Raw genomic sequence first — 22,748 nt, 5'->3', positions numbered from 1 at the left:
TTTCACGAAACTTATTTTGGGAATTAATTTGTTCAAATGTCTTTTTTTTTCACTTTCTCCAATCGTGCAAGGGCAAGAACCCAAGTTTAGATACAAAAGAAAAAAATACACGAGATTATAAGGTGGACTGAACATGTGCTTAAACGCAAAAACCAATCAATTTCAAAATCTTAGATGCAATAATGTCATGTTTAATCTCATCTACAAAGTGGTAAGCCAAAAAATAAGAATAATAGGTAGTACCGATTTCCCAAAATATACTAAACTTAAGGTTAAAGACAATAACCACTGATTTAAACTATACAAAAAAAAATCCCGGGCCTACTAGAATAAGTACAAAGACCAAAGAACATGTAGCAAAAGATTTATTTACATGTATCAACAAACAAAATTCGGACTGATGTCAAGTTATAAAAGATACTGACAGGCATTAGATTACAACCCTTCGTGAATCACTCTAAAGTTTTGAGTAGCCTGAACAAATAAGCAGCTTCTCTTATCCGCGAGAATTCTATACAGAAGGCCTGAACTTCGATTAGGAGATCTTTAACTGCAAAACAAATCACAAGGCTAGAGTGTCAATATTTTTATCCTTCTCTATCAAATGTGATGGTTCTAAAAGAAAAACAGAACAATCGGAGAGATCATAACAGGAATCGAGACTTGAGATAGAATCAAAGAGAGAAAAAAATAATTGTCGGCCTAATAATCATTACAGCATCACTGCAACAGCAATGTTCAATTTATGCAACCAAAACACTCGTAAGTGATGAATACTCCCTCCAAAGAAAACAAAGCTTAATAATTAGTCCTAAAAGTTCAGAAAAGTTGTTCAAGAATATCAAAAGGCCAAAAAACAAAAGGAAGAAACTGTGTCCCGTTTTACTGTAAGCGGATGGAAGAGCTGTCGTCAGTGACAGGTGCAAGCACTAGACATCGAACATTCACCCATAACAATGAACGAGTTGTTTCCGAGTAGCTATTAACAAATTTACTGTAAGCGGATGCAGCCTCCAAAGTGGTGTCGAAATTTTCAATTTCCCACAATATAGGCGTATACACCTGCTAGTAAGTCACAGCCCCTACTGGAATCAGCAATCCTAAATACAATGCTGAAGTTTCAAGCATCACAGCTCCACCAGACCCTGCCCTATGCAAGAGTTATAGAAGTGTCTGTTTAACGTAGACATAAACAGTAATTTGGTGGTACTAAACACCAAAACATAAACAACGAGTATTCAAACAATTAAGCATGAGAAATGAGGTGATCAACAAAAACTTGCCAGAATGTACAATATTAACAGTGACATTGAACATGCACAAACCATTGTTGATATGATGGCGTATCAAGCTCTGCAAGAAGACACATACAAGTCTCACAAGCCTATTTTGCAAATACTTGTCCTGCACAGAAAATAGCAAAATCCATTTGTTCATTTCACAAATTAACTGAAATGTTAAAATTACATAGCAGATATGGAAAAAGGATGCAACAAAATAAACCACATCAAGACCATCGTGACTGATGCAGGCACGTAAAGGCAGCATCTCTAGCAACTTACTTTTTCCCTAATGTATAAGAAAATAACTCCATCAATTAGGATCCTATCTAATTTTTAACGCATACTTTCATGATAATTACTATTATAAGTTTTATTCATGTGTGACTAGAGATGTTACCAAAATAAAGCGGAGGGATGAAAAACAATACTTTACTACAGTAGGAATTATTAGCATAGTAGTGAAAGGAACATTGATACAAGTTCCTTTCAGCACTCCAATTGTCTTCACACATGAATTGACAAGGAGATTGTACAAAAATAACTTCAACTGGTGGGAGGGAGTAAGAAAGAGTAGGATGGAAAAAAGCAATGAATTCAAGTGATGGCGAGAGAATAATCAAATACAACGGTAATATATAATTTTTGTATCTAACTCAAGATCACTAGTGCGAAAACATCTGAAATTGACAACCGCCAAATAGGAATGATGAAGAAAGAAAGGGACAAGTTATAGTAATACACACTACAACCCAAATGTCATATAAGTTTTGATAAGATATTGAATTATATTTGGCGTAGACCTTTCCATGCAGACTTAAAAGACAATCAAAGACCATAGAAATCTTCTGAGGTCAAAACAAACCACACAAACAGCAAGTAAAATCCTGCCCAGCATTGAGCAACCAACTCTTTCGAAGGCCCACGATCACAAAAAATAAATAAATAAAATAAAATAAACAAAAAAATAAAAAATAAAAAAATAAATCTATATAACTAGCATTTTACAAATGATTACAGACTATTAGTCCGTTACCATGAGGAAGAGTATCCATGACCAAAAAGTCTCCCAGAGCAAGCAGATACTCATCTTACCAGCCATTAAAACAACGGCTCCAAATCGCAAGGCAAGCGAAAAGAAAATCAAGTAAAATCCCACATTTAAATACCAAGATCAAGCCCTTGTCAACATGACATCATTACATTTAAAGTCCATATTTGGAGCTGCATGGAGAAGATTGTCCACTGACAAGACATGTATCTAAATAGCAGCAGATAAATCCCAACCCCAAATATGAAGACAAGGTCTGCCTAATTCAAACACTAACGTTGAAAATCACACCTTACACAAACACAAACCTGAAAAGAAGATATTTTATTTATAGGGCACTTGACAGTGTTTATATTAAATAGACCAGCAAAAGCCAGGTCCTATTTCCACTTTTCCAGTCCTCTATTTAGCTTCTCGAGTCCAAATGGTTCCTCAATTTCACTATGGCACCAAATAAAGCCATATTTTGTACTTGTAACAGCAGGACTCTATTCACAAATGTACATAAGCACAAAAGAGGGGGTTATTTTAGCAACATAAATACTAAAAATTAGCATCTACAATCCCAACAAAAAAATTTGGCTGCAATTCCAAAGTTACACATGAATCTGATTCTTTCAATTTTACATTCTTTAAATAATTGTCAATCAAATAAGATGTGTAAGAAAAGTTTCTCAATATTAGTTTTGAAAAATGTAAATTGCCCTAAGGTGATATGGGTCCCTACAATCAAGGCCCTAGCCTTATTGAGGCTGTAAGACACTTTGAAGTGCTCGCCGTAAGGAATAAAATCTTCTAGGCTTATTAAGGCGCTCAACCCCTCTCCCACCCGACATACTCCTTAATCTTAGGCGAACTTTTTAAAACTAAGTTCTCAACTGTAAACACTATCATTTGATAAAGACCAGCGGTCAACAAATGCAGCAATAAGAACCAACACTAGATTAGGAAATATCCTGTGAGAGCATCACTATGACGCATCCTCGTGAAACCCATCATAGTTGGAGATTTAAAAATATAGTTGGTAATCTACCTTAATGATAATGATGCTTTTCTACCCAATAGCTACGTCCAATAAGTGTTCACAAAAGTGTACTATTGGCCAACAAATTATAAATATTGCTTTAAAAGGTAAATCCCTAAACAGTTTAACTACTATGACGTCACCCCTATGAGACAGTAAGACCGCCTCATTCAAAAATTAATAATGCTAGTTATCTTTGCAAATGTTAGTAGAAAGCATATGTAGACCATTTATTTAATTAGAAGCTGAAACAACAATCAATTCACCACGTATAAAAAGAAAACAAATGTAAAAAAAAAATTAAGACAGAAGGAAATAGCTTGTGTGAAGACCTCAACACAGCATTTAAACACAAAGTGCATATCCATATAGAATTGCTAGCAAAGTCTACACCAACTTAAAGAAGCAATACTCTCAAAAAATCGAAATGTTCAAACAAACTAAAACATACATTCGACTGAAGTCAAAGGAATTCACCTGGATGTTTTGACAAGAAGAAATACAATGTTTTACGTACATACGAACAAAATCTGAAGGAAGGTCCACTACTGTAGTAAGACTGTTAACAACTTCCATTGAATGTAGACTCATATCCATATTGAGGAGAACTGTAAAATAGCTGCATTGAACCAATAAGTGAAACAAATTATATGAGGTCGAAGGAAGAATTGGGGGGGATCAAGAATGCAAAACTGAAGAAAGAAATTATAATAGCAAAGACAATAGCAAACTTTAGAAACACACTCTTTAATTTCTGGCGAGTTCATCAACTTGATAAGAACTTCAACTGCAACGTTAGGATTGTTCTCCACCAAATCCTGATAAAAAAAAATACAAGCTCACATTAACGTTAAGATAAAACAATTGCACAAAAAGCACAAAAAGTTTTTCATTCATCATATACCGGAAGCTTTCTTGGAGTCAATCCGCAGTGATAGACCAGCTTAGCATCATATGTCAACTCCACTAGAACTTGCTAATGGAAGGAACAAGAGAAATTAAGTCAAGGATCATAAAATCAAATTCCCAACTACTGAAGCAAACCAACTTATAAAACAAAACTCTGGGAATCACAATCGTTAAATGGCAGTCCTTCAGTGCTGCCTCAATCATAAATCATAATAACCAAATAAGAGCAAAAGTAACAAAAAATCAAAATAAAAGTGCATAAACTTAGAAGCTTAACAAATTAAAACACGTGGTAATTGAATACAGTAAAATTACACAATAAAATACCAAAACTCATTTTCCCCACGACGTTCTACCTAATCATCGTGACTTACTAAACTTTCTTACAACAGTAGAAACTGCATGATAGCTATAATAAAAGAAAAACAGAGGTGAAGAAAGCAACTAGGCAAAATAAAAAAACCAAGTAATTCGACCACTATTTTCAGCCATATTTCTTTAGAATATAGATAAATCTGTATTCAATACAATATTGATACCTTAATACATAACATTAAATTACAATTCATAATGACCATAGAACAATATGATAAATATAACCCTTTGCAAATACTTAGTAGTACAGAAAACAGAAAAAAAATTAATGCTAAACCTAAATTGTACAACATTCTATCACCATCATAACTCAGTTAGTCAAGCACCTCTTGTTGCTCCAGAGTAAGTGAATCTTTCAAAGCCTTTTCAATCAAATCTCTCACAGCAGCTCCTCTACTTGTATCCGCACACATGCCATAATCCCATAAAAGCTCATGATTATTGTCAGGGTTGAGCCAAACCAGCTGTAAAGGGCTTACACAGGTCAAGTCCAACACCATATAAAGGTACTCCCACAATTTGATAAACTGACAGAGTGTCTAACCTCCCCTTCTTGAAGAGGAAACCTTGGCGGAAGAGGCCTGATCCACTTAGGTTCTAGCCCCTCTAGAGACAGATTTGGTAAAAGCCCAGTTATTGTTTCGTCTCTATTACCAGATCCTATTTTGGGTTTGGCTCCAGGTTGGACATCAAATCTGATAAAAAAAATTTTTAAAAAAAACCCAACAGAGTATAGTGAGAAAAGATCTTCACTAAACCAAATATGAAGTTCAAGATATTGGAACTACAAGACAAAGCAAAACACTATACTCTTCAGAAGTTGCATCACATTGAGAAGGGACATCCGGATCCGGAATCGCATTTATAACAGAAGCATTCTTGAACAAGCAATTATACGGCTCTGAACAAACATTACAGAAAAATTGTTCTTGTAACTGTTCACGGGCTGGAAAAGTCTGAAGATCAAAAGGACCGACAGAAATTCTTGTCAACGAAAACAATCCATAAGCCTGTAAGTGACCCTGTAGAAATGTGCGAATATCAACTTACAATAGATGAAGGGTCAAAGCCTTTGATATAATCTGCCACGCATTGTTTAAAAACCTGCAACAACGAACTCAATCTGAAAATACATCTCTGCTGAGGAATTATCCAGATTCAAAGCACTAAACTGTTTTCACATTCATACTACAGATGATACCTGAGAACTAGAACAGAAACTCAAAACATTAAAACAAGAGGAGCAAGTATAAAATTGACACATAACCTCCTTGTTAATTCCACTTCCAGTTGAGCTTAACAGCTGAAGAATCAGTGCTCTCTCGTACTGAGAAGCTTTTTCATCAGATGCAGCCTGTGACATTCAATATACCACAGATGATAACACTTTCAGCACCATAACATTTAACATCAATTGTAGACACATCACTAACTCATGATATACAACAAATGTAAGAGTAAATATTCAACTAGGCAGTCATATCAAGAAGAGTCCAAACTAAAAGCCAACTAAAGTCCAAGACTCAAACCCAAAAACATTGAGCAGGCTACTTAAAGGAATAAAATTGGAATTTTAACAAGGTTATTTCAGCTATATAACACTTTTCAGCTAAATGATTTTTTATACCATATTACAATGCAATAAAAATCTCAATCTTAGCCCTCAATCTAATAATACATCTATCTGGAGAGGCTAAAGTCAAATAATGGGGCCACAAGAACTTCCAACATAAGTAACTATTAAAAACAAAATACTTAATATCCATGATAAATAAACCAAACCCAAAAGAAGATGGGATTGTGGGTCAAAGGTTTGTTACCTTATCAAGTTAGCATCTTTGCTTCAGTTATTTGTACAAATATGAATATGATAACTACAAGTTACAGGTCATGGTACAAAAATATAGTTTCAGTAGCAATTAGTGTCGGGGGAACATTACGGATGCGATTGTCACACACTTGGTGGCAAAACGAGGTCGCGGATATCGCAACATGTTTTTATTTTGATTTACTTTTGTGATAGTTTTGTTTAAAATGAACACCTTTGTGATAATCGATCATAATTATTAGCTTATAATTTGTTTAAAATTTTGACCTTTGTGATAATTAATCATAATCCATAGCTTATAATTGTACAATAAAGAGTAATTGTAAACGGTTTCATACATAATAATTTATTATTATATTAATTATTTATCAAATTACATAAATTTATTTTTTTCTCCTCTAATATTCTTATTTTCATTACTTAGAAAATATTCATAAAAATTAGGGATTTTAATTTCTATTTTAAATTAGTCTATTAAAGTTTTGGAAATAAGAGAATCAATAAGTGTATAACTAGTGATGGTCATGGGGCGGTTTATGTGTGGGTCAACCATGGCCGAACTAGTCAAGAACCGTCTAGAACTGGACCGCCAAGAGTCAATTGAACCATGGGCCATCACATTCTCATCTCCTACTATTCTCTAATTATTCTCTTCAATTAAGCAACTATTCTCTTAATTACCTAATTAGTCTCTTTAACCGTCAAATATCATAATTATATCTTCCTTCTTGAAAAAAGCTACTAACAAAGTTAGTAAGGTGGCAAAATCAATTGGAGGATAAGCTCAAAAGAAAGGCAACTTATACTGCAACAAATTCAACAACACCGTCGCTTAGTAACTATAAGAAAAATTACCTAAAAGGATACAAGCAAAATTTAGATGAATTTTAAATAAATTGGAACAAGCACTTGAAATGAAGGTGAAGAAGAGAAGCCATCAACCCCTATTAGGGTAATTTGATTTCGACAATTATCAACGAGATCACAACAACAAGGTCGTGCAAGACGTGTCAATTTCCAAAATATTGATTAGCCAATTATAGTTTAAATTTTGGATATGACTTTATGTTTTTGTTCAAAAGAAAAAGATGAGCAAGATGACCTGTTCCGACCATGTCCTACAAGGTGTTAAAAGTCGTTTCATATATGTGGATCTACTTTTCGAAAACTAAATCCGACAATCCAAGAGTTCACCAACGCATTTGTCAATTATGCGATGATCAAGGAGTAAAACCTTTAGTACCATACACTTTCACCCTATGTTACCTGCGATACAATACGGTTTGGGACATGGTACAAGATCGGGAATGCGGGATGTCACTTAGACTGACTTCGGATAGACAGGAACGATAATTAAACTTATATTTAATTCTAAGAAAAGTTAGAAAAATAAAACAGAAAAGATAAGAAATTAACAGAATAAAAGAAAAATAAAAACGAAAAAGGAAATAAAAGAAACAAACCAATACATTAAGCCACATGAGAAGAAGCTGGGCAAGAAATAGTAATTTGAAACATACTAAGAGATATGGGCTAAAGCCCAATACTTTAATATATTTTAAAAGAAAAAGGAACAATTCACATTTTCTAAAGGTATGCTTTTCTTTTTCTTTTATCTCTCTTCTTCTTTTCAGATGCTTCTTATATTTATCTTCTTTTCAATCTTATTTCATCTTCTCTCAGTTATCTTTTATTTTTTCTTTTCGTTTAGTAGGTCATATACCTAATTTTCATGGAGAGATGAAAAAATTATGGGTCAGAGCAGTTGGTTCGCAACCCAAGGCGACTCGGTATGCTGTCGTTCCGCGTTTCGGGTATACCGTTCCTGATCGGAAAACGGCCTTTCATCCCGCAATCCGGGTAACATAGCTTTCACCGAAGGTAAATGATTAGTATTTTTACAAATAAAACTACCATTATTTTATAAATTACAAATATACTAGAGTATACTCCCTACTATTTACCTAAAGTGTCTCATTTAACTTTTCACCATTTTTTAGGTTGTCAAATAGGACCACTTGCGAAAGAGAAAGAGTATAATATTTTAAATTTTAATACGAGTATAGTGGGGTTAATAAGTGTAAAGGTGTGAAAAAGTTAAGTTTAGTAAGGGTAAATTGGTAAAGTTAACATACCCAAAATAGAAATGAGACATTTAGGGTGACTTGACCCAATAAGGAAATAAGACACTTCGGATAAATAGGAGGAAATATTTGTGTATGTGTTATGTGCTGGTACGGGAATTCTCACCAAATATTTGACAAGAAATCATGGAATAACAAAGGAGATTCATACAGCAAGTGCTAGCGCAACCGATAATGGAAGCCATCGAATACAACTAGGTGGGGGCGATGCAAATGTCTTGCACAAGTATGCCTTTTCATTATTATAACTATAACCAACTGATTGATGAATTTGTTAAATATGAAATGAGTGATGAGATGTGGTTTAGCCATGTTGAAAGCCAAAACTATAGTATTTTAATAGAAAAGCTTTATAACTCGACCTAATTTATAGTGGTGCCTAGAACACTTTTAAATACCGAACAATAAATTGTATGAACAAACACGTTTAGTGGTACCTAAAGAAGTTTCTATTTGCCATTTTGGGATGTTTCATTTGTTGTTCTCATAAAGAATATTTCTATTTATATCACAAATTTTGGACAAAAATAACCTTCTCCATGCTCATTTAAATATTTTAATAATGCTTATGGTCCCTACATATCTTCCACTAACTTTATTTTAACATTTTTATATTTCTTACCGTCCCCACATGTTTCCCACTAACTTTATAAAAAAAAAATATTAACTGTGGTCCCCATTTTCTCCACAAACTTTCATTTAATATTTTATTAATGTTTATGGTCCCACTTTTTCTCCATCAAATTTATTATTCACAAAGATTATATCCACTATCTTAAAAATTCTAATTTTCTTAATTCCCGTAAACATTGCTTGTGGGAACTTCATTAGGGAACGGAGGGAGTACTATGTGAGGTTTGATTCCATTGAAATACGTAGGTAGCTTGGTATTCCTTTAGGATAATAGGTTCAAGTCCTCTTTCTCCCCTTTTCTTTTGGTTGATTAATTGCCTTTGTTAATAATTATTAATTCAATTCATAATTATAGGAGTATTTGTTTTTTTTCTTTTTAGCAATTCTTTAAATTGACAAGAAACGAATTTGAATAATACTCAACAAAGGTATGTTATGTACATATTTCAATACTTACGAATGTGTGTATATTTAAATTTTTAAATAAAAAAAAATTGTTGAAACCTTGTGCAACCAATACAACCTTGCCCCGACCCATCTTGAACCACCCTTTAAACTGCATGGAACCGCCAAGGAAACACTTGGAACCAGAACCGAAATCTCTTCAACTTCTTCATACATGAATTAACAAATTGTCAAAGATGAAAGTTCAAGCAAGACTTCAATGGTGGAATTCAAGTCTTCTTCAACCTTCAAATGTGTTAAGCCATCTATGTTTAGTCATTTTTCTTCAACTTTTAGAATGTCCTTGGCAAATCAGAATACCACCATCGGCATCCCAAGTCGTGTTTCTATGCGAAAAATAAAAAAAATCAAAATTGATACGGTTTGAATGTTATATGAGCTTAAATCGGCCAAATCGGGTGTTTACAAAAGATTCATATGCATTCCCTTAAACGCAGTGCTAGTCAGCATCAACGGGAATGTGAAACGTGGAACAAACCTGTAGTAATTTTGCAACATTTGGGTTTACTAAATAGGTAATTGTGATAAGATTTTGCTTTTAGTTTTTATAAAAAATAGTAAGTTCATGAAGATAAATTTTAAAAATAGACAAAAAGAAGAAAACAATTTATTGGGGAAAGGTAAAAAAAAAAAAGATAAATGGGCAAGCAATAGAGAAATATTTCTTTCTCTCCATTAACACGTTGTTCTATGTCTTCTGTCACTTCACTATTTTCTCAATTAGAGCAAGTAAGCATTTTTTTTCTCTCTTTACTCTCTCATTCTTTATCATATTATAATCTCATAGAAAATCTAAAACATTCTATAACAGATCAACCTCGACCGTTACCAAAACTAGATAGAATGGATGGTTCGAGTCTGCCCACTAACTGACAAAAGTGTTTTTCCTTATTATTCAAATACTCCAAAGCTAACTAATTATTGCAAGGGTAGCTCTATATATAGCCTAAGCCCTAAAAGACAACTAAAAATAACAACTATTCTAATTACAAAATACAGACTGATTAATAGTGAAATGTCAATAATTCCCTTGAAACATTTGACCCAAGTCATCATATTAACTACCGCCTGAAGTTCCACCTTGCCATCAAGCTGGAAAAAATAACTTTGTGTGTCCAGTAGGTTGTTCTCAAATGTGAGCCATTCACTATTTTAAGATTGAAGGTTTTGAAGAGATGGGTTAAAGCGGTGTGTGGATTGAAAAGAAATGGATTGGAAATATTTTTAAATGGGATGAAAGTCTTTAAAATTCTTAGGCTTAAGATGTCTTGAGTTATTTTCCAAATGAAAATAAGAAATATCTTAGTACCCCAACACTTTTCAAGGTTCATGACATCTTTAGTGATGTCATCAATGGTTGCAAAAGTAAACCCTAGCTGAATTCTCTTTTCCTGCCTCCTATCCCTCTTCCCTCCTTCAATTTCAAAAACCTTATGAACGTCTGCCATGTTCTCCTCTTTCCTCTCGCCGGCATACCTCCTGAATTTCCGGCGATAATACCTTCCTCACCGGTCAACCACCATGGTGTCACGGTGAGCCGCCCAATTTTCCCTTTCTCCATTCCCTCGCCAGCGTTCCACCATCTATTTTTGGCGTCCCCAAAATCAAAATACCCTACAAAAACTACCACACCCCTGTTCTCTGCCTTCTCTCACCCGCCGGCAAACCTCCCTAGGTCCACCTCGCCGGTCGTCAGTCCAGATTCCGACGGTTCTTCAGATTCGGCCGCCATAGTTTCTCTTTGATCGAGTAAATCGTACTCGTTTTCCTCCATTCTTTTCAGTTGATCTTCATCATTTTCTCCATGGCCGTCCACCTCTCCGACCATAGCCTAGATTTTTCCGGCACCCTTTTGCCCAGCCAGATGCTTCCACCATCCCTCTTCTCTCTCAATGGTTTCTCCTTCGTAAAAACCACCACATAGTCGATGATGACTGAAACCAACAACAACCTAGAGTTCTGCCGTCGAACAAGAACCGAGCATTCTCTTTCTTCGAATCTATTTTACATGCTTGGATTTATTTTCATGATTCTTAGGATAGACCAACGTTGCCACTCCCTTTTCGCCTCTCCTGAATTTTTGCAACCACTTACACTGCCAACAACTCTTCGTCTAGCTACCTCTTCTCCATGCGAACACCCTTTACGTCGCGTCACCGTTTCTGCCTGTTCTTGGTCCCAGTGACTCCAACCCGGACCTCCCCTAGATCCACTATCATGAACATCAAAAATATGCTTCCTCTTGCATTTTCTTTTAGATACGTATCTCCACCCCTTTCTCAACACTTTCTTCTCTATTTTCCTTGTTTTATTTTTCCCATATTCCATCTGTCTTTCTTTTTCTAGCATTTTCTTTTCCCGTTCCTAATGTCTTCTATATTGCCTTTTTTCCCAAAGTCATTCTATTTTTCAATCTGTTTCTAACATTTTCTTTATGCTTATTCTCCATTATTTGCACTTTTATTCTTCATCTCTTCTTTAAACCCTGAATCTTCACCAATGGTGTTTTTTTCAATACATAGAACAGGTTCTTTGCAGTCTTGAAACATATTCTTGACAATTTCTTTCATATCTTCAAAGTCTTTCCATATGTGTTTGCGCATTGCTATACTTAACTGGTTATACTGCTTAAGTAACTTCAAATAGTCTTTCTTCCATATTACGCTGTCGTCGGCAAGTCTCCGATCACCAAGATCGTACCGCTTTGATACCATTGTAATAGATCGGCCAAGACTTGTAACCGCAATCAGATTAATAGTCGAGCAATTCGAGTTTGCCCAGACTCCTTTGTTATTTCTCTTATTCCAATATTCCCCAAAAGTTGATTCAACGTTACAAGGCTAGCTTGTTTATATAGCCTAAGCCCAACAACCAAAATACTAAAATACAACTATTGTAACTAAAAAAATCAAAAGACTAACTAATAGTAAAATGTCAATAATGCCCTTGGACCCTTTGACCCAATCCATAACATTTGTAACAGATCAGCCCTGACACATTACTGAAACTAGATAGAATGGACACTTCGAGTCTGCCACTAACTCCCAAAAGGACTTTTCCTTATTAGTCAAATATTCCAAAGCTAACTAATTATAACAAGGGTGGCTCTATGTATAGCCTAAGCCCCAAAAGACAACTAAAAATAACAACCATTATAATTACAAAATACAAAAACTAATAAATTGTGAAATGTCGATAATGCCCTTGAACCATTTGACCCTAGTCATCACACATTCTTTATCATAACACTAAGCCACAAAGACAAAGCAAAATGAAACAAGAGATACCAAAACCCTCACATTCTAAAGCATTCGATCTAATGAGCATCTTGTTATTTTTGATTATAGATTAAAAGAGAAAAAAGATGATGACCCTAGAAAATCAGAAAGAAAACGAAATCTAGAAGATATAAGACATAATCCAAATCAGACCAAACAAAAAATTTCGGTCTTGAAAATTTTCAGACCGAACCGGACCATCTAAGTCACCAGACCGGACCGGATCAAACCGTTCTACAACGGTCTGGTCTGTTTTGGTCTACGGTTTTTTTATATATTTTTCCCAAATGTGTTTATATAAATATTTCGCACCTATAATTACCAAATATAACGATTTGCAGTTAGTTGATTGCATTAACATTATTCATTTATATATTACTACATACATCTCAAAATATCAAGGTAGCAAGATATTTTTTTAAAAAAATAATAATTTTTGGTCATAATACGGTTTGCGACCTGGTTTGGTCTGAAAAATAAAAAATCGAAATCAAACCGTAAACCGTAATTGTTAAAAAAAAACATAGAAGATCATTTAGACAATAGAACAGACCAAATATTAAAATTACGACTTGGTCCAGTTTGGTTTGCGGTTTAGACCAAACTATGTTAACCCTACAAGAGGTGGATAATTTAAAAAAAAGAGGAAAGTTAAAAGAAAACCATGAAAGAAGGGAAAAACAAAAAAAAAAAAAAAAAAAAAAACAAAGAAAAAAAAACCAACCTAATGCAAGCACAGAGAGAAAAATCCACTAAGTTTTAGGATTCTAATTAAATCCTTGTTTCTTTCCCTATTCTCGATCTCTATTTGAAATCCTAAACAAATACTTATTTTTCCTATTCGTGCCAAGTCCATCGATAGTAATCTTGTTTTGTTTATTATTTGTGCTTTTACGATAGTTATTTATATTTCTTTGGTTTATGTTATTAGTGTCCCTTATTTCCATAAGCCTAAAGATTTGAAGTTTTTGATTTTGGATTATAATGAACTATAGTAAAATGGCTCATTAATCATGTGCAATTCTTATTTATATAAAGTTGTACATGATGTTTGCTACCAACAGACAATCGAAAATAAATTCTTTGTTATTGCTACCCTTAACAAGGGTAAGGTTGCGCACATTCGACCTTCTATAAGCAGGATACACTAGGTATGATAAAGATAATAAACCCTCTTAACCACTATACAAGTAAGACTTTTTATACTCATATACACATACTGCCTACCTCTGGAATTTCCTTCATTAAAGTTGAACCAATATTTTTTTCTCTCTTTTCTCTTCTCTTGTCTATTTTTGATTCGCGCCCAAACTAGTACAAATGTGGGAACGTAATTAAAATGTGTCGGCATCCCGCCATCCAAGATAATATGGTCTACTGAAAATAAGCCAATTTTCGTACTGATAATTGTCAGGTAGCATGGTAAAAGAAACAGGTGCACCAATTCACTAGAACACTCTCGATCCATGGTTTGTAGTGTTCCATCACAACTTGAATAAAAAGTCTGCCTACTTGGTACGGGAGCAAAAAGAATATTCTCTTTACAGCCAAACTAATACCAAAGAAAGTTGAAACCTAGATTAACTCTATTCAATAAAATATTAATAATAGTCATTATTTGAAGTAATCGTTTGAAGGAGGAAGAGTGCATGACCGTAAAAACCTAAAAGCTAAAACAAGGTAAATCTATACACAGACTTCAGTTTTAAGAATTTCAAATGCAAGTAATATACACAAGAAAATAAATTAAGAATCACCGTTTCAAAAAATACTAAATATGAAAAGCACATATACTCACATTGACCAAGAGTGAAACAAATGGATTATTTAATGGTTTTTGAGAAGAATATGCCTGATAAATAATACAAAATGCATATAGACGTTGATTTGGAAGAAGCATGACTTTGTCCTACAATAAAAAGAATACAGCAAGAGATGAGTAAGTGCAATTAATATGAGGCATACTCCAAGACAAACAATCCCAACACATTAAAAATTCCATAGGATAATGGATGACTACACAAGCAAGTATTGATCATATTATATTATACTCATAAAAATGCCATATAAAAAAGTCACGCAATGTGCCATATTGGTAAAAGTTCCATTCAACACTTGAGGGCTAAGACCCCCATATTGTTATAGAGATTAGCAAAGATAAACAAACAATCATCAATGGAAACCAAAAACAAGTTTCGTGTTAACCAACAGCATAATTCCAGCATAGACCAAGCGAAAGTTCACAGTGAGCAACAGTAGCAAGACTTTCAAAATCCCTACTCCTTCAATATTCCAAATAATAGGATCGGAATACATTCACTTCTTTCACCATCAATATAGTGAATATCCTTGCATGATGCCATCAAACCATATAGCACCAAAAATAAGGGCACAACAAAAACAAAAACAAAGAGATCCACAAGAATAAGAAGTTCAATTGGATGCAAAGTATAACAAGAAAAAATTAAGTTGAACTTCATGTTTTACACTATCCATGGAACCATCATTTAACACCGGCTAACCTAAATACAACACACTATCATCTCATGAACCTCAGAGATGAATCCCTCATGCAAGAGATTGAATTAGGGTCATGTGTAATCAAACTAAACATGACCTAAGCACAAGGATCCCCCATCATCACAATAAAAAGTTCAAGTACTCTGAACCAGTGCCTTGAGTAAAACATCTGAAACTTAGCCCAACACAGATGATCTTCAAAAATTATATCGAGATTCCAATCCATAATTTCATCCAATAATGATCAACATTAAAAGCAATTCATGCAATTCACATTCCATCAATTAATTCACATTCTAGCCGTATAATTAACTTAAACCGACAATAAACCAAATTACACTCAATAAACTCTAAAACAAGTATAAAAATCAGCAACAATAGTAAAAACCATCGAAGAACCAAAACCCTGAAAACGCATCGAAGAAAGAGAAAAAAATACCTCTAGAAGAGTGGCGAGCGCACTGCAAATTCTAAAATGAAGATACGAAGGGAATTTAGAGTTAAATTCCGACATAACTTCATTGAGAGAAGATTGATCTGAACTTAACAAAGAAAACAATGCCTTTGATTCTTCGATGCTGATCATCTTTCTGGTTCGATGGAAATTGGAGAAGAGAGAAATTAGGGCTTTATTGTATCGAAACGCTTTGAGATGAAAGTGGAGAGGTTAAAATTTGATCCAATCGGAGAAATTTAATTTGATTTAAATTGGAGAAAAAATTTATTTGACTCCGTGTCTGATTTAAAAACGAATTAGAGTTGAATTTCATAAAAAATTCGATACTTCAAATTGACTCTAACTTCAACTCTGACCTTATTTCAAATTTGATGTCGGCACTGAGTCAAATTCACAAAACTTTTGTTTTAATATCAGTTAACAATATAATATTCAAAACGTTAAATGCAATATTTTTGATTTCATAATTGAATATTAAAAAAAAGATCAGATGAATTATAGTATGTATTATAATGATTTTTGTTAATATTTGCAATGTTTCTCTTTTATTAACACCTATACTAAGATTATGAAAATGACTAAATATTCTACAAACACGATAATATGATTTTTTTTCCTTATTCTTGGTTGCGTTTTAGATGACGCTTTTCTTGAATTTTTTTGTTGTTATTTTTGGCTCTTAATATTGTTGTTTTTTTCACACCTAATCTAGATTTTGATTTTGGCTTTGTTTTCTTCATGGTCTTGCATTATTCCAAAAAAAGTGGTGATGGTAAACACTAAGCTACTGATATTGTTACGGTGCTGCTTCAACTTTAACTTTGCAATTGAATGAAACAAATGAGTGTGATTTGAAGCTTGTTTGGGACTTTACTAAGTTGTCATGGATGGCTTGAAGTTTAGATATTTGATGTACACATTATAAAAAAAAATTCTGCCATAATTGCTTATTTTGTCAAATAAAAAAATTATGCCAGAAAATTCTCCACAAAAATCATTAAAAACAGTAAACATAAATAAACTAAGTACGCGGTGTCCCGACCGGATTTATCTGGGTAGCCGAATACCAGGTACCCGGATAAATTTGTTTGGGACATGGGCCATTAAAATACGTATCCAGCTAACCGGCTATTCAGCTTTCCGGGTACCCAATTATAACACCCCTAGTAAGAATCGTATAATGACTAGTTGACTATCATTCTTATAATATATGAAACAAAACAAAAAAGTAATAGTAATAATAATGCTTCTCAAGATAAGTTTTCAAAAATTAAATTATTTCTCTTTTTTTTATAATTTTGATTTTCATTAGCAAACTTTTTCAAATATGATTATTAATATCATAATTTATTACGATATAGGAAAAATTGTCCTGAATAATCTAATTTATTGCCCATTATTTGTGAATAATCCCACTTTTTGAAAAATTTTAAATAATCCAACATTTGTCTTCATTTTGTTGAGAATGGAGTCTTGAAAAATAAATCGGTTATTCCAGGTTAGTACTAACCGTTTTATTCAGCTGGTCATCCTCCTCCTTCTTTATAAGTGTGTTTCCATATTCAATCTCAAAATTTTGGAGAGAGAAAAAAAACTTTCACATCTTTATTTATTGAAAATCTTAATATATTTAAAATGCTTGAACTCTAATTCATCTTCTTCTCGAAGAGTTGGTTAAATTTCCAGAAATTATGTGAAATGTAAGTATAATTTCGAAGCAAAGTTGCAAAGGGCGAAAAAAGGTTTGAAACAACCCAAGCCAGCGAAAACAGTATTATAGTATTGTCCACTAACACAGCGGAAGAACTACACAAGTTCAAAGCTAACACTTTAGGTAACTCTTCACAAAAATCACAACTTTTGCCAAAGCATCAAAACAATACGTAAAACAATATTTAAACATAATAGTAATCAATATGAAAACCGAGAATATTTGGTGATTGCCAGAAGTAGGCTTGGTCTAACATTCAAGTAAACAGGTGATCTTCATCACCTAAACGGCTCTTGCAAGAAATAAAAAGGGATCGGTGGCTCGAGGCTGATCCTAAAAGCAACCTGGAATCAAGCTCTATGGTTTTCCACACAAAACCAGATACATAGTATCCGTTGTCTAATTCCCAAAACGACAAATATTTATAATGTCTAATACTTTATACAAAACTTTAAGTAAAACATGTTTTTGTAATCTCTCTAAATACAATGTTAACATACTTTATTTTATCAAATATAATTTTCATAACATGGTTACTTTTATTTAAATCATTTTACAAAACTAATAATATTATTATATAAACAAAACAATCAATAATTATTTAGAATATCAATCGACTCATCGTGAACAACACATGTAAGAGCTTGAGTTACCATCAATGGAGTTTGACCTATTTTTAAACCAATCTTAAATTCCAATACCCAATTTAATTCAAACCCAAATAATATCAACTAACCGGATAAGAACCCATGACTTAACAATACCAATCAATAAAACTCATAATGAATAATAACTATAAACACATGATAAAATGAATACTCAATTAATGTCCAAACTTGAATAATTCCTAAATCAGTCTTTCGCCACTGAAACAATATAAGTACTTCTGCACCTATAACCTTTCTTAATTTCATGAACTTATAATTAACCTCTAAATCATAACTTATGAATTCCATAACCCATTCCTGAATCAATTTTAAATGCAAAACTTATAACACTTTCTTTTATTAAATCCATATCCAAGAATTCGTCACTAAAATGAAGTAATCACACCTATTATAGGTTTAAAGATCAATCCCGAGTCAATACTAAAGTTTACACATCCATCCAAGCAATACCCAAGCTTAGTAACAACATTGACCTCTTTTAACCACTTTTATGAAGACACACTCTCACTCAAAAGCTTATAGATAAAATTCTAATAAATATTTTTGAGTAATTCAAGTTTGATGATAAACTAGACTTCTATACAGTCGTAAGGAATATAAATTTGCCTACATTTGAGTCCGGACGAAGAAAAAATCACATTTCTACTCGTTTTTGTCCTGTTTTTGCGGAATTAGAAGCTTAAACTTAAATGCGCAAACTTAGAAAGAGAACACAATTTTTACGTGGAAACCTTCTAGGCCTAAATAGAAGGAAAAACAACCCCCGGGATTTCAAATTGTCTACTATATTTTAGGCAATTCGTTACAATTACATAAAACAAATAAACAAAACTAGGTCAACTTTTCTTTCTCTTTCTTTTTCTCTTTCTCTTTCTCTTGTTTCACACGAAGCTTTTCTCTTCTCCCCTAGACTTCCCTAAGTCTAATTACAACAATTCTCTCAAAAACCCTTTTACAAAGGCCAAAAACCTAAGGATAAAATTAATGAGTTGCACTAGAAATATTATTAAGTAGATTGGCAATTTTTAAGCAAAGAATATTTCATGATATTTTTTCTCAATACTCACGCATAAAAACAACCGGTCAAAACAACTCCCTTTTATATAGGAGTTCATGTAGCTTTGTGAGAAAAAAAATAACTACCCACTACATCCTTAATCCTTAATTAAGGAAGAGTAAGTGGAACTTGTGCTGCAAGAAATAAAGCTATGGTTTTAATTTCTAAATTAGGCAAGTTAGTTTTTTTTAATTAAAGCCAATAATTCAAGCCTATTTATGTGGAGAAAAATTAGGAGAAGTTATCTCCACCTTTTTTGAAAAAGTGCCGGAAAGTAGTTATAAAATCCTTATGCCAACTAACTTATCAAATTAATGATGCAACAAATTAATCTCACCCATAGATCAACTAAAAAATCAGAAAACTATATTCTATAGATTTCAGCTGACGTTGATTCTTCCAGACTTGAGTCTTGGGAACAAGGCACTGTCTCCACTCATCGACAAGTATCGTCAGATTATCAACTTAGGAACAGTAAATCTCATGTCTACATTTGACTTCCTACAATGATCTTCTTTACCTAACTTCCTTAGATATTTTTGACATGTACATACTTTATGCGAGAAAGTGCCAAAAAAGCTTAAAAAACCTTAAAAACCCCTATCCCCTTTAGAACGATATTGGCACGCAATATATCAAAATGCTCATTCAAAAAAGGATAGACTTCTGGAATATGATGCAACACATACAAGTGTGCTTGTAGAAGACTGTCTCGAGAAGGTGTGATAGAGAGGTGGGAAGTACAATAGGCTTTGTCATGGTCATATACTCGGCTATGAAGTTACTAAAATCATCGCTCATAGTGCCTTGAGCCATACTTCTCTCGGGTTGTGTTGGATTCCTCACTTTGTTTTGTAAAAAAGCCATGTGTCTTTCAAAAGGATAACACCATCTTAAAAAAACTGGACTCAAAAGCTTGATTTCACAAAAGAGATGGACAATAAGATAAACCATTATGTCAAAAAAAAGGTGGAAAATACATCTCAAATTTGCATAAAGTTACAATCACGTCGACTTGAAGAGCATCAAGCTTAAAGGGATCAAGAACTTTACTAAAAATTGTGTTGAAGAATGAACATAGCTCGGTAATAGCATATCTCACATGTTTTGGTAGTATTCCACAAATTGCAATTGGTAAGAACACTTGCATCAATACATGGCAATCGTGAGATTTCATGCTTCCCAAGTTCAACTCACCATTTAAGGTCACAAATCTCTTCATGTTGGATGAGTACCCAGACGGAACCTTAATGCCATACAAAGACTCACAAAATGCCCATTTTTCTTCCTTGGACAATGTGTAGCAAGTTGGAGGCAAATAATTTTTTTCATTACTCATCTTATTCTTACTGCCCTTTCCCTTATTACTGCTACCAACTTCATCAGCTCTATTTCTTTTCTTACTTACCTTAACCTGTGGCCACAACTCCGGACGAATACCCTTACATTCAAAGTAATCTCGTACGGCCTTAACATCCTTTGTCTTACCCGGATTGTTCATGAGCGTCTGGAGTAAGGCATGCATACATTTTTCTCTATATGCATAACGTCAAGACAATGCCTAACCTGTAGATCTCTCCAATATGGAGGCTTCTAAATTATTGATTCTTTTTTCCATAGTCGGTCTTCATCCCCTTTCACTTGCCCTGTTTTACCAAATACAGTTTCAACTCTCTTAACCTGTTCGTAAACCTCATAATCGGTCAACGGTCGACGAGCTACACGGTCCTGAATCTGCCCGTTGAACATCTTTTTCTTCTTACGATATTGGTGATCTCGTGGGAGGAACTTTCAATGGTGCATGAATACATGTTTGCACTTATGAATCCACGTGGATTCTATGTCATCGATATATATTGGGCATGCTTTCTTCCCTTTGTGCTTATACCCTGATAAGTTTCCATATGCTGGAAAATCATTAACGGTGCATAAAAGCATTGCACGCAAGGTGAACTCCTCATTAGCATGTGCATCAAACACGGAAACGCCTTCATCCCACATCTTTTTCAAATTGTAACCCCCAAATTCAGGGGTGTTACACAAATCTTCAACAAGACGTGCAAGATATACATATATGTCATTACCAAGTTGTTTAGGACCCGAGATAAGAAGCGAAAGCATAATGTACTTACGCTTCATACACAACCAAGGTGGCAAATTATAGATCACTAACAGTACCGGGCAAGTACTATGTTGAGAACTAAGATCGCCGAATGGGTTCATTCCATCCGTACACAGTTCGAGTCTTAAATTACGAACTTCATCCCCAAATGTTTTATGCAACCTATCAATACTCTTCCACTCCGGAGAATCAGATATACAACTACATACATAATAATTATTTTATTATAATAATTAAAAAACTAATAATATACAACTATATACATAAATAAATTATTCACATTCAAATATACAACTACGTACATAAGTAAATTATTAAGCACTATATTAATTTATTCCAAAACTAAAATCATTTAGAATAATTAACATTGTATACTTCATACTTCATATTCTAATTCTATATAACCAAACATATTCTAATTCTATACTTCATACTTCAATATTAAGCACTACATTGTAAATAAAATCATATTCAAAATATATGTATTCTAATTCTAATAATTAAAGACATAAGTATAACAAAAAAACCACATTTTTAACAAAATACACAAATAATTAACAACTTAATAACATAAACTTGAAAAATGTAAAATTCACAAATAATTGATATCTTTAGCACTAAATTACTAAATTACAAGTAAAAAAATAAAATTATAAACTTAAAAAGTATCAACATAAGTAGAAATTACATTGACTTCATGGGTTATGTAATATAATCTACAATGAAAAAAAAAACAAAACTAGTATAAAACAATTAGCCCTAATTTTCGTGTATTTTGAACTTGCAAAAACTTAAAGGTTTAAGAAATAAGATGAGAAATTATACCTTAATTTCGTGGGAGAATTTTCGTGGGTTTTGAAGATGAGCTTGAACAAGACAAAAATGGGAGAATTTCGTGGTTTTGAGAATATGATGAACAAGACAACTTGAAGAAGAGGAAGATGATAAAGTTCGTGGGTTTGGGAAGATGAAGATGTAACAACAACTGAAAGTTTGAAGATTCGAAGAGTAAAAAATTCGAAGGAAGATGAATCAGTAGCTGAAAGTTTGTAGATGAACGTTATGTTGTGCAGTCGTATGTAGGAAGCTTAATGCGAAAAAAATATAACAATAGGCATGCAAGTGTATGAGGCGGGTTTTCTTAAATTTTTTTAATAAGGTATATGCTGCGGTTTTATTAAGAACCGTAGCCTTTAAGTGGTTGGACTTTGAAAAAAATGAAAGAG

The 22,748-nt window shown here is 33.4% G+C and overlaps 1 protein-coding gene across 3 annotated transcripts; it reads right to left on the bottom strand.

The window, feature by feature from the left end:
- Positions 1-160: 160 nt before the first annotated feature.
- On the bottom strand, positions 161-16,221 carry LOC130817550 (uncharacterized). 3 transcript variants are annotated; one of them, XM_057683315.1, is made up of 12 exons: positions 15,947-16,221; positions 14,786-14,896; positions 5,907-5,993; positions 5,690-5,743; positions 5,450-5,595; positions 5,184-5,334; positions 4,966-5,103; positions 4,260-4,331; positions 4,100-4,173; positions 3,833-3,974; positions 1,284-1,404; positions 161-550 (listed from the first exon to the last, which is right to left on the bottom strand). In XM_057683315.1, the coding sequence occupies exons 1-12, from the start codon at positions 16,091-16,093 to the stop codon at positions 453-455; spliced, it is 1,341 nt and encodes a 446-aa protein (XP_057539298.1). In that variant the 5' UTR covers positions 16,094-16,221; the 3' UTR covers positions 161-452. The 3 variants fall into 3 exon arrangements, with proteins under 3 accessions (XP_057539298.1, XP_057539300.1, XP_057539299.1); XM_057683317.1 differs by having other exon boundaries at positions 161-1,150; positions 1,326-1,404; XM_057683316.1 differs by having other exon boundaries at positions 1,326-1,404.
- Positions 16,222-22,748: the final 6,527 nt, after the last annotated feature.

This window comes from Amaranthus tricolor, chromosome 7, assembly GCF_026212465.1.
Source record: "Amaranthus tricolor cultivar Red isolate AtriRed21 chromosome 7, ASM2621246v1, whole genome shotgun sequence".
NCBI lineage: Eukaryota > Viridiplantae > Streptophyta > Magnoliopsida > Caryophyllales > Amaranthaceae > Amaranthus > Amaranthus tricolor.
Note: the sequence above shows the minus strand (reverse complement) of the source record. Positions and strands in the feature narration are given on the sequence as shown.

Bases quoted from the DNA above. Each gene is read 5' to 3' on its own strand.
- LOC130817550 (XM_057683315.1), bottom strand. From the start codon at position 16,093: ATGATCAGCATCGAAGAATCAAAGGCATTGTTTTCTTTGTTAAGTTCA. The intron at 5,596-5,689 runs GTAAGTTGATAT...TTTGATCTTCAG, and splicing joins GCTTTGACCCTTCATCTATT to ACTTTTCCAGCCCGTGAACA. The intron at 5,104-5,183 runs GTTAGACACTCT...AGCCCTTTACAG, and splicing joins TTCCTCTTCAAGAAGGGGAG to CTGGTTTGGCTCAACCCTGA.